The sequence below is a fragment of the Tursiops truncatus genome, chromosome 11 (assembly GCF_011762595.2).
Source record: "Tursiops truncatus isolate mTurTru1 chromosome 11, mTurTru1.mat.Y, whole genome shotgun sequence".
Lineage (NCBI taxonomy): Eukaryota > Metazoa > Chordata > Mammalia > Artiodactyla > Delphinidae > Tursiops > Tursiops truncatus.
The window spans coordinates 38,939,510-38,952,082 of NC_047044.1; the positions used below are offsets into that span (position 1 = coordinate 38,939,510).

Genomic DNA, 12,573 nt, shown 5'->3' on the forward strand with positions numbered 1-12,573 from the left:
TCATTATATAATTTTGGTCTCCTTGGACATAGGTCAACTTACTTTGAGACAGACCATCCAAGTGCTTAAAGTCATTTTAACGGTAAGTAGGTTAAACAAATTTGAAATGCAAGACTTGTTTTTTCAGGCCATAGCTCCTTTGTAAATAATTGATTATTCATTCAGCAGCTCAGCTCAGTGCTACCAGTCAGTGTGGGAATGGTGGGATATATAAATATAGAGCACAGTCTAGTCAGAGAAGCGTGATGTTTGAAGGGTGTAAACAAACTCCTGGCACTTAAAAAAGGAAAAAATTTGTTCTTTTAGGATGGATCAAAAAAGGCTTCATGGAATCCCTCCACGTATAATGCTGTCTGTCCCAGGCACCCCTATGGCTCACTTCTTCACCTCTTCCAGCTTGGTGCCAAAAGGTTACCTACTCACGGGTCTTTCTCCAACCACCTCATTTAAAGCTTCTCCCCAACATTCCTTATTCTACTTCCCTGCTTTGCTTTCTTCATAGCACTTATCACCTCTTGGTGTACAACGTGCTTTTCTTATTTATTGGCTTCCTGTCTGTTTCCGCACATTACAATGTAATCTGTATGAGGGCAGGGTCCTTTGGCTGTTTTGTCCACTGATGTAAACCTGGTTTCAGGACAATGCCTAACATAAAGTAGGGACACAATACATAGTTGTTCAATGGATGGAGGAAATAAGACTTCAGCTGGGCCTGAAGAATGGATAGGGTTTAGCTAGACCTTCCTTGGTGGATGGAAGAGATTCCAGGTGAAGGAAACAACTTAAGCAAACAGTGGAGGCAGCAAATCCCATCGCCTGTTCTGGGGACCAGTGTGCTGGTCAACTTGGTTCAAATATAGAAATATGGTGGGGTGTAATCTGGAAGTATCTATATTATGTAGACCTGAGTGATTATGACTTAATTTTACAGGCAGCAGGAAGCCCATATGATTAGGACTCTTTAAGGATATTTCAAGGCTAAATATCCTTAATTTAATATTTAACTGTTCAACCAAATCATTCCAGGTACTTCAAATTTAGGGGTGGAACTGGGTTAGGTGGGTTGTGAAGCTACTATAATTGTAAACCCTGGGAAAATAGCCCACTTTGGTTCCAGTTAACTAGCTATTTTCAGCAAATGTAGTTTGGCATTTGAAAAAAGAATATATTTTTTTCTCTTTTATAGAGTTACGAAGACTGAATTAGATATGACCTTTGGCCTTGCCCCTTCCATGTCACAGTGTTGAGTTAGCCCAATGGGTAGTAGGAGTCATGCCAGGAGCCCTTCCTTCACTGGGATACCTAGCAGTTACCCAACTACACATGGTTATGACTGCAAGCCACATAAATAATGTCCTGCTAGACCCAACTTCCCATAGCTAAACCTCAAAAATGCCTGTAGCATCTCTGATGCTGCTGAACAACAAGAGAGATGGATGATGGAAGAGGCGTGAGAGTGTCAAGAGGCACAAACTGTGATTAACAAATTGTGGGTGAAATATCTATCTGTGACCATGGGGACTCCTTTCTAGGACTTTGGGAGAAGACAGAACAAATAAGGGACCCTGAAGTTACTGGCTTCATGGTAGAGTTGCTTCTGGAACTCTGATGAAGGGTGCTAAGGTGAATGGGGAGGAAGACCAGGAGAGCACTGGATAGAGGTGATGAGGAGGTGGTTGGCATAGGAGTTTGGAAAGAAGTGTGGGAGAGAGGATGCAGAGAACTAGATGATGATAGTTGGCTATCGAACCAAAGGAAGCGGAAAGGTCAAAGGCGTCTGAAGTCAGACTTCAAGATACTAAGTAGAATTCTGGGGGTAAACTGTTCTCGTGCCTAAAAATTTCTCTGCACATTAAATACTCTTTTGTTTTAGGTTTAAATACATTGCATTTATTATCATTACTGATGTTCAAATGATCACATCTTTGGCCAGTGGAAGCCTCTTCAAGGTGACTCTTAAGCCTGTTGACATGACTCCCTTAGTCTTTGATAGTTTCCTTGCTTTCTGGTATGATGAGATGTTCTCGGCTTGTCTTGTATACCTTCTTTTGCCACACCTGGAATCTACCATTTCTCCAATAAGCTCCAGGTTCTTCTAGTGAGAAATTGTATTTTCACACCATTTCTGGTTCTGGGATGGTCATGGCTACTAGGTCAGTCTTTGTTTCTAGGCCTTTTTACAGGACAGAGCCAGGAAAAGGTGGATGTGTATAGATACTTACATAGGTGTATGCATATATTTTGCATCTTAGGCACAGTAAATACTCTACATTTTTGAAAGAAACTGCTTATTGCTTTAAACTTGCTCTGTTAATGCCATTAGGCAATGAAAGCAGCAAGTTTTTAAATGGGGTCTTAGTGACATGAAAGAAGTCGTGCAGATTCCCCAGGCAATATATTTATAAAGAGAAGTAAATTTAGGCACCAGGAGAATTTGGTTGACAAATTAGTGGTTCAGTAGGTGGAACCTTAGCTTTAGCATATTTTAGCTGTTACACTTTATAATATAAAATCACCATGCTGCATGAGGGTGACCTTTTGAAGTTTGCAATATTTTTATTAGAGAAAGCACTGAATAACCAGTCATGTTGGATCTAATTCCATAGCCATGAACAATGGCAACTATAGTCTATTTTTGACCCTGTGCCATATCAAGAAAATTCCTCACACTTTAATTAGTTACTAGAAGATCAAGAATATAACTGATTTAATCACACAGAGAAGAAAATAAAAACAATTGTGTTCCGCTGTGGAAATGACAAGTCCTTCATTTGACTTTGCTTTTGAGCAAGTATAATGGACTTGAGGACATGGGGAGGGGGAAGGGGAAGCTGGGACGAAGTGACAGTGTGGCATGGACATATATACACCACCAAATGTAAAACAGATAGCTAGTGGGAAGCAGCCGCATAGCACAGGGAGATCAGCTCGGTGCTTTGTGACCACCTAGCGGGGTGGGATAGGGAGGGTGGGAGGCAGACGCAAGAGGGAGGAGATATGGGGACATATGTATATGTATAGCTGATTCACTTTGTTATACAGCAAAAACTAACACACCATTGTAAAGCAATTATACTCCAATAAAGGTGTTAAAAAAAAAAAGAATATACTTTACTCACCTAAAAAAAAAAAAAAAGAAAAGAATATACTCACTTTTTTTGAAACTAAAATTGGGTTTTACAGAACTTTAAATCCCCAAATTTCCCCATCCCCAACACAAGCTGTAGAGAATAAATGCATTACCATGAGGATTCACCCTCAGATTTTATTGTTCACATATATTTGAAATGCTGCATGTTCACACAAAACAGTATTGCTAAAAACTATCTTAGGCTATATACTTACCTAATATTTGTCTTTTATTATATAAATTAAGTATTAACCTAATGAGTCTCAGATAAAACAGTATTTTTCATATCATAAATGAATTTTGACCAAAAAACAAAACAAAAAAAAGGGAACAAAATTATAATTGGTCATAGGTGTTGCCTTTCAAAAGAGAAGCAGTTTTTCATCTTTCAGAGCTATAGGATTGCCAATTGATACCTGGGCTGTGAAGTGGGAAAATAGGTCTCATCTTCTCTGCTAATTCTAATAAATTGAGAGTGGCTTCCTGGGTCTCTGTGTTGGGATGAATTCTGAAACTGCTTCCAGGTTCCATGGGAAAGAGAACTGTGACCAATTAAGGAGTGGGGCATCGCGGCACGTGTGCTGTGCATTCGGTATCCACGATGAAACAGCATCAAAAAACACAGTAAACATCAGACTCACCAGACAAGCCACCTACATCCATCTTCTTCAGGTTCTTTGCCTCAAGAATGACAACAGTCAGTTTGCCAGCAGTAGGTACGTAGCGAAGGGAGAAGCAGATATCACCCAATTTCTCTTGCTATGAAAACCAATAAGAAAGTATAAGTAATTTTTCAAATAAAGGTGAATGTGGTTTGTACATAAACACTGTAAACTCCTCAGGGAGGGGGATTATGACAATTAGAAGTTGAAAACTCTTAACGTTCACTGGCATTTACCCAGTGGTCTTTCATTCACTAAGGTATCATCAAGAGTGACTCTAACTCATTTCAGTTTTTAATTAGCTCATCTATACTTTAACATTCATCAAAATATATCCATAATTCAATGGTTCAGGAGATGGGACCAAGACAATTTTTTAGAGACTGCTTTCTGAATAGTACTGCAAAACTCTTGGCAAAAATTAATAACTTGATTAAATAGCTTTGAAAAGAGCCTAACACTTTTTTGGTAGACTCAACCTACCTACTTTTTTGTCTTTTGACATTTCAAATAGGATTATGTGTAATACTTAGACTTTTGGGGGAAAAATACTTGTTTCCATGTTCCATTTAAATTCTATTTATTGATGAGAAATTGTAAATTCCTAATAGCAGAAAGGCAAAAAGGCAAAAACGTATATAAGTTTTTGCACTTTTAGTTTTACTCATTTCAAGTGAGGTCTAACTTTCTTTTTCCTTATCCTAAAATTTATAAAAATCTAAGCAGTGGGTCACAAAAGTGAAATACACAGTAACACAAAGTTTCTCATATACCCTCACGCTATTTCATTGGTATCATATTTTAGTTTCAAGAACATTCACCAATCCTATATTTGAGCATCTCTGAATAACTGAAGAGTTTAAAATGTTGACGCTATATAGAACTTTCTCCTTTTTCAGAAAAGAGGCCTATGGGTTCTCCCACCTTAAGTGTTTTACTCTTTAGGATAACTAAGAACTTTGGTAATTGAACATGAGGAAGATTTTTGCATTCATATTAATGCATGAGAGAGGGGGCAAGGGTGTGCAGTTTGTTGTATTCTCAGATGCTGGAGGTGCTAGACTGCTCACTGACATACGGCATTAAGTATATGTATGGCAAATCAGGGTTTATTTCTTTGCATCTTTTCCCTGCCCATCTCCCCTCCAATAGTAATTCCAAAGAAGGTAATGGTTGTGCCAGACTTTTGCAGATAGATTTCTAACATAGGAGTGAGGTACAGAAGGCCATATCCTCAGGTCTTCTCCTGTTGTACTCCTAATTTGGCTGTTTTTGGCCTTCTCTGTATCTTGACATATGTTAAATTGGCTAAATTAACTGCCGAGATGTAATCCAACAAATTAAGAAAATGCAGTTCCTTTTTTGGGGGGTACTCATTAAATCCATCTTTCAAAAAGGAAAGGGTATCTACCTGTTCTATAATTTATCGATAGGTGAGAAGTAATATATTCAATGTCTGTGTGTGTGTGCGTGTGCGCGCACGTGAGAGAGAGAGGAAGAGAGAAATGGTACTTTCTGCTTATGTAATGCTTTTGAAAATATCACCACATGTGTGTATAGCCATGGTTCTTTCATTTCTTGAGTTCCCATAGCACCTTACCCACATATCTCTTACGTTACTAAGGGGACTTTTTGGTCTTACTGTGCGTGTCTTAATTTCCCCACATGACTAAAAACTCCTTGAAGACAAGGTCCTTCCCTGAATTATCACTTTCCACATATTTTCAAAAAGCAAATATATGGAAATTGGAGCTAATTCCCTCATTTTGAATTATCTAGGTCATACCTCTCTTCCACTAGTGTAGATAATAGTTACTTGTAATGTGCCTACTCACCCCTAGGAATTAATGTACATATCAGGAGAATCTAGCGGACTAGATTACATTTCATAGTCTCTGAAAATACAGAACGGGCCTCGATAGCACAGAAATTAATACAAAGGATGGACAAATTCATCTGAACCTTAGGAGACAAGACAAAGGTAAATGAACAAAACTCCTGTTCAGAAATGCTCATCAGAAGGGTTCTTTTTGCAGGAGTCTATTTGCCACAGTAACCTTCCTGGGGAACTGCTGGAGAACCAGGTCACTCTAAGCATCCTAATCAGCCGTTCTCTCTTAAATGACACCGTTCTTCGTGGCCCATAATCTAATTCCACACTTTATAGGCATCTCAGGTGTTCTAAACGAAGAGTTGTCATAACTTCTAGTATACTTTTATTCTTCAATCTTAGGATATCTAGGGAATCTTTAAGATTTTACATATTTAGTTTCAGAAGAAAGCAGTTGCAGTTTGAAAAAACCATACCTCAAGTAGAAGAAATATGTCAAGTTACCTCTAATTTTAAAGCTATGGGATGGGGGAAGAATGAGTGACTGGATTTCAAAGTGGATATTTTGGGAGAAAGGGAAATAGAGAAAAGTACTTATTTTAGCACCTTTTACAGATCTCCATTTAATTCATTAACTTAGGAACTTGAACATGTAAGATTTCATTTGCTCATAAAATCATCATAATTGGTATGCCAAATTAAGCATGTATTTTTATGTTAATCAACTGAAGTTGCTTTTCAGTGCTTTAAAATTTTTAAACTCGGTTTACATAAGGTTTACATTAGCATGGAGCTAATGCTCAAAGTCTTTTGACTTGATCCTGAGTTTTCTTTTTCTTTTCTTTTTTTTTTTTTTTGCGGTACGCAGGCCTCTCACTGTTGTGGCCTCTCCCGCAGCGGAGCACAGGCTCCGGACGCGCAAGCTCAGCGGCCATGGCTCACAGGCCCAGCCGCTCCGCGGCATGTGGGATCTTCCCGGACCGGGGCACGAACCCGTGTCCCCTGCAACAGCAGGCGGACTCTCAACCACTGCGCCACCAGGGAAGCCCCTGAGTTTTCTTTAGTGTCAGACTGTCATCTGGAATGGTAGAAACTAATATTCCTAACTGACCGCCCACTAGGATATTCTTTCACTTTTAGATTGTCTTACTAAATGGATGTTCATCAGCAAACCCTCCCCTCAACTGTTTGCCTTTTCAACACTCTTACCTGTCAGGGTCGCTAACTCATCTGTTTCCAGTGGCCACCTTACCTTTTGTTTTCCTCTAGTCATTCAGCCTACAAGTCTTGACATTTCTTTTTTTGGGTAATGTATGTTCAACTGTATTTTTTTCTTTCACTTTTTTCTACCACCATCATCAGCATGACCTCTACCCTCACCACCTCCACTTCCAATATGACCTGCATCTCTACCATTTGCTGCCATTACTACCATCACCCTACACCATGGCCTCCACCACTACCGCTATCCCCTTCACCTCCATTTCCACTCTGTGAGACTATGCCCTAAATACTTCTGTCATCTCTTTTGAAATAGTCTGAGCAAAGATTTCTTTAAGTCATAGTCTCACCAAAGTCCAATGTAGACCACATACTAATGCCAAGCTAATCTTTCAAAGGTCCAAACCCATCTTCCTGGCTTTCAAGAAGCTCTATTCTTTGCCCTAACTATCCAAATCTTTTTCTTCAACTTCACTACCTACTCAATCTTCAGAATATATTTTGAATTTGACTGTATCTCCCCATTTATAGGGTCATCATTCTAGTCCAAGAAGGGTGACCAACCACCCTCATTTGCTCAAGACTCTACTGGTTTAAGCCTCACAAGTCCTGTATACTGGGAGACTTCGATCCCAGGCAAACCATGACTATTGGTAACCTTAAGTCTAAAGCATCACATAATTCCTGACCTAGACTTCTCTAATAGCCTCCTGATAGCCACTCTGTTTCAACTCTTGCTCCTTTCTAGACTCTTCCTCACATAGAAGGCAGACTGATCTTTTCAAAGTGGAAATCTGGTCATGAGACAATCCTACTCAAAGCCCTTCAATGTATTCCCATTTCACTTAGAATAATCTGAATTCCTTACACTTAAAGGCCTTATAGATGGGGGTCTCACCCCTCCATCTCCTACCATTATACTCCCGATCTTACTTTCTCTCCTCCAAACCCGTTAGGTACACTTTGACTTCAGACCCTTTGCCTATGCTCTTCCTTCTGCCTGCAATATTCTTCCCCCAGATACTATCATGGATTGTTCTATTAGTTTGCTTAGCTTTCTGCTTTACATATCACCTCTTTAGAGACCTTTTATATGGCCATGCTATCTGAAGAGGTTCCATCCACTCCTAAACACTCACACTACCTACCCCCATGCCCTGCTTTTTTTTTCATCCTAGCACATATTGCTCGAAGTTCTATTTTGTTGAGGTTTTCCCCACCAGAGTATGAGATCCACAAGAGATGGCTGGCACAGAGCAGAGCTGTATGATTCCTATTGATGGAATAAATGCAGATTCCCTACTATCAATTATAGTCAATGTCCTCAGTATCCACAGGTTGGGTTCTTCATGGAAGCAAACTGATTTGCAAATGGGAGATTGGGATGTGTCCTTTGAATCAACACCTGTGGGAGAATGCAGAAAGCAGGATGGCTCAGGTGGAGAAGTTGGGCTATGATGCAGTCACACCAAAGGCCTCAGTCGATCCTATGGGAAGTTCTGGAGCTAAAATAGCTCTTCAGAGATGTTCTAAATTCTGAAGAGATGACTTTTATGCTCCTGAATCCACCGGTCTTTGGATGTGGCCTTTCCCCACATCTTGGACCAGGGCCTCCTCAGCTGTGAGGGAGATTCTAAGAAGGAGCAACTCAGTTGTTACGAGTGTCAGCCATCAACACTCTTGGCCAGTGGAATAAATGCCTTCATCATGAAGATGGTGCAAGACTGTGTGTGTGTGTAGGGGTCACCACAGCAATGACTACGTCTCTGAGCTATCTTCCTTCCCATCACCAGATTTTTGCTTAGTCAGGAAATTCATCTACAATGTCTGTCTGTAGTCCCTTATTATGCCTAATTAAATTACCCCTAACCATTAAGCCCTAGTCCAAGTTCCATATCTTTAAGTAACTCCATAGTGCACAAGGATTTCTACTAGTAATTAATTGCTTTATAGCCAGTAGTATGGTGCCTAGAGATATTTTCCCCTATTCATATTTGCGAGTTCCCCTCACCCTAATCTCCAGAAGAAGAGGGATTGTACTTGATACTACCTAATAAGGCACATGATAGGGGCTTAGAAATAACTGTTGGTTGATTGCATTGAAAAGAGAGCCTCACCAGTCTTGTTTTGTAAACAGTATGGACACTAGTACTCGATATATCAACAGTGTTTCTAGTTAATCAACAAGTCAACTAATGAATATATTCAGAGGTCTTTCTTTGTTCCTAGTTCTGTAGACATGGCTCAGTTAGTCCTTTCATGAAACTGGAAACGAAAACATTCTTGGAAGTGCAGTTTTTATACGATAATTTCAAGACCCTATGGGGTTGCAGCCGACAGATGAGTGCTTTTGCTGGTATGATTAGCTCATGAAGGGACCTTACTACTATTAGAAATCTCAGCTTTATGTATAATTTATTTTAGTCAATTGCCTTGATCACTAGGTGGAAACTGCCAGTTAGTGTTAGAAAGTTCCAACTGTGAGATTCAGAGAAATTAACCTGCTCTTTTAGAATATGGAGCTGACAATCAGAAAGCACCTTTGTTCTGAGCAGCTTGATAATTCTGATATTTTTTTAAAAGCATCCACTGAATAGAGTAGACATGAATTAATGATTTAATATAGACAACTACAGTAATACCTTTCCTTTTTGAAAAGCATTATAGATACTAGAACAGAGGTCATCTCCATTGGGTAAATAAAAAGCTTGATTAAAATGAATATATGCTGTTTTTTATAGCACCGTCCATCATTTTATGTGTAGAGAGAGGTGTTCACTTTAATGATCTTTGCAAATGGGGCTAAGTTCACACACTTGTTGGAAATGCTATACTTTTGAATGAGTTTTAAAAAGGTACCTGAATTGACTTAATGCTGTGACATTTTAAAAGGACATATTCTATTTATGTTAATCTTAAGATTTTTCTATGTGTTAAACTGGAGATATTCTCTCTGAATAGAAGGTTTTTTTCTGAGGTTGGGCATCTATTTAGAGGTAACAGACAAATGGCAGTCCAATCTCTCAAAATGAAAATCTAGACTATTTGCGTGTTCTCCATTTGTAAAAATACAAAGATATTATTCGTTTATAGGAAAGGTCAATGTCAGGTTTTTAATTTTAATAACAGGTAGGGTGGCTTTAAACATATCCTTTGTGTGGTAGTATCTTTGAAATTCTTTTTATTCCCATAACTACTCTTCTACCCCTGAAGTATCTGCAAATCGGTATTTACATCTAATGGTCCAGATGGTCACAGTGTGAAATGTTGCTGTGGATGTACCCAGGCTAAAAAGACTGAATCTGGCCTAGCGTGCAAATGGACAGTAAATGGTTCAGGTGAATGAGACTATGTTATTTCTTTTAATACTTATTTTTGTGAGGTTACCATGTAATTGATTAACTTCATATGCATTCAACTATTCATTTCTTACTAAGCAATGATTAAGTTCCATCATAAACTCTTCCAGGGTCTAGTCTAGGCTCCATAGATACCTAGAGGAATAAGATGACTTTAAACAAGTTCAGAATGTAGTAGAAAGACAAATTTAAACAGAATAACAATATCATGTGTTAACTGCACTGAACAGGTGGCACAAATACTCTGGGGGCAAAGAGGAGAAGGTTGAAACTTGCCAGGGTCTAGTGATAGAATTAAGGAAGGAAGACTTTATTTGGAGATTTATACCCCCAATAATCAAGGATAAATTTTTCCAGCCACCCCAAATAAACATTCTTTGTAAAACAAATGTGCTTGCCATGCAAATGTAGCTTTAGGACAAGTCTTCCAGCTTTCCCCTTTCAGCTAGAGCTAGTATATATGGGGGATTGGTGACATGTAAGTGTGCTTGAAGAGAAAATACCTGAGCTGAGATGGGAAGATTCCACAGGAAGAGTCAATGTGAACCCCTTGAAGGACAGGGCAAGAATATTCCAGGCACAGGGATGCACGGGCAAAGTCTCTAAGCGCTTAAACAAGTTACTCTTCTATAAGTATAATATATATGTAATTTAATTAAGGACAGATTTCTATTTATGATTTACATCTTCAAATTTTTTTCACTATATCTTTAACTTCTACTTTGATGAAGAGATACACTTGTAGTCCTATTAGAAATAAGAATTAACAACAGAAAAGTGGATATTCTGAAGTGCTCTAAAAATGATGAAAATAGAAAATCAAAATGCCTATTAAAAATAACAGTACAGTGCAGTACAGAGTGATGGAGAGAGCACTGGACTGAGACATGGGCATTAACTATTTGTTCATCAAACATTTATTGGGCATCTCCTATGGGCCACCACTGTCCTAGATACTAGGGCACAATAAAGCATACAAAACCAAGGAACAAAATAAACATGGTAAAATACAAGGCAAAGTAAAGTAATTAGAAGAGTGCTTGGCACATAAAACGTACTATGTGAGCACTTGCTATTATAACAAAAATCCTATTTCAACCACCTTCTTCCCCATACATAGTGCCATATATAGGGAAGAGGGTGGTCGAAATAGGCACTATCTAGAGAAGCCAAACTTCTTGAATGAATTGTCTACATTCACTGTCCCTATTTGTTCATGTTCTACTGATTTCTCCATTACTTTATTGAATTGAAATTGTTTCTGCCAAGTTTTCAAATGACATCCATCTTGGTAAGTCATAAATATTTTTCAGGTTTCATTAACCTGAACTCTCAGCAGGATGTGTTGACTTCTCTCTCTTCCCTGGATTCTGTAATTCTGGAGGCTTTCTTGATTTATCTGCCTCTCTGGCCACTGATTCTAGTCCAAGCCCATTTCTTTTCTTCTTAAACTGATATTGTCCCTGTCTATGGCTTCAGTTACAATCCAGAAATGATTCCCAAGATTGTTTCTTCAGTTCCGATCTTTTATCTGGACTCCAGACTTATATATCCACTGCTCCCTTGTCATTTCCACATTAGTACGTTAAATAAAGATCTTAGACTCAAATGCCAAAAACTGAATTGCATTACATTTCTCACAAGCCTGGTTCACTCTATTTCAGTATTGGTAACCGCCTCCAAACAGTTGCTAAAGCCAGAAAACTGGGCATTATCACTGACCATTGACTTCTTTAGAGATCTGATTTTATCTATTAGAAATCTCTCAAGTGGGTTCACTTGTTTCCATCGTTTTCCAATAAATCTCTAATATTTCAATATTAGAGTATTTACCCCCTAATCCAATAATCTGTCACCTGGGATATTCTAATAGTCTCTAAATTGTCCTCCTCCAATTTACTCCTGGAATATAGTGGGCAGAGTCGGCCTCTTAAATAACAAATCTACTTAAAATCCTCAAGTAGGTCTTCTGTCTCTCTTGGGATAAAGATCCACAACTTTACCACCAGTTAAAATATTCTTCAATGTCTTGTTCCTGCTTACTCCTCAGCCTCTTCATATCAGGCTTCTTCATATCATGAAATAAGTCATGTTAACTGTACTCTTAGCACCACCATATGAACAGTTCCTTTTGCTTGACACATTCTGTCCTTTCGTTATTCTCCCTTTTATGTAACCTTTACTCATCTTTCAGACCTTACCTCAACATTTATTTAGAGAAGCCTTACCTGACTCCAAGACTAAGTAAAGCCTTTCTTAAATATTCTTTAGTGGTTCCTTATACTCTTCTTTTGAAGTTTTGACTATAGTTATCATTACTATAATCATGCCCAGTAATTGTAATGATATACAGCAATCAGATATTGATTT

General features: G+C 38.6%; 1 protein-coding gene across 1 annotated transcript in view; it reads right to left on the minus strand.

Moving 5' to 3' along the window:
• Positions 1–12,573, minus strand: part of SYT1 (synaptotagmin 1) — a 538,616-nt gene that overhangs the window by 80,188 nt on the left and 445,855 nt on the right. The window contains exon 10 of the mRNA XM_019952111.3: positions 3,772–3,889. Coding sequence (XP_019807670.2) covers positions 3,772–3,889 — 118 coding nt within the window. The remainder of the gene's footprint in view (positions 1–3,771; positions 3,890–12,573) is intronic.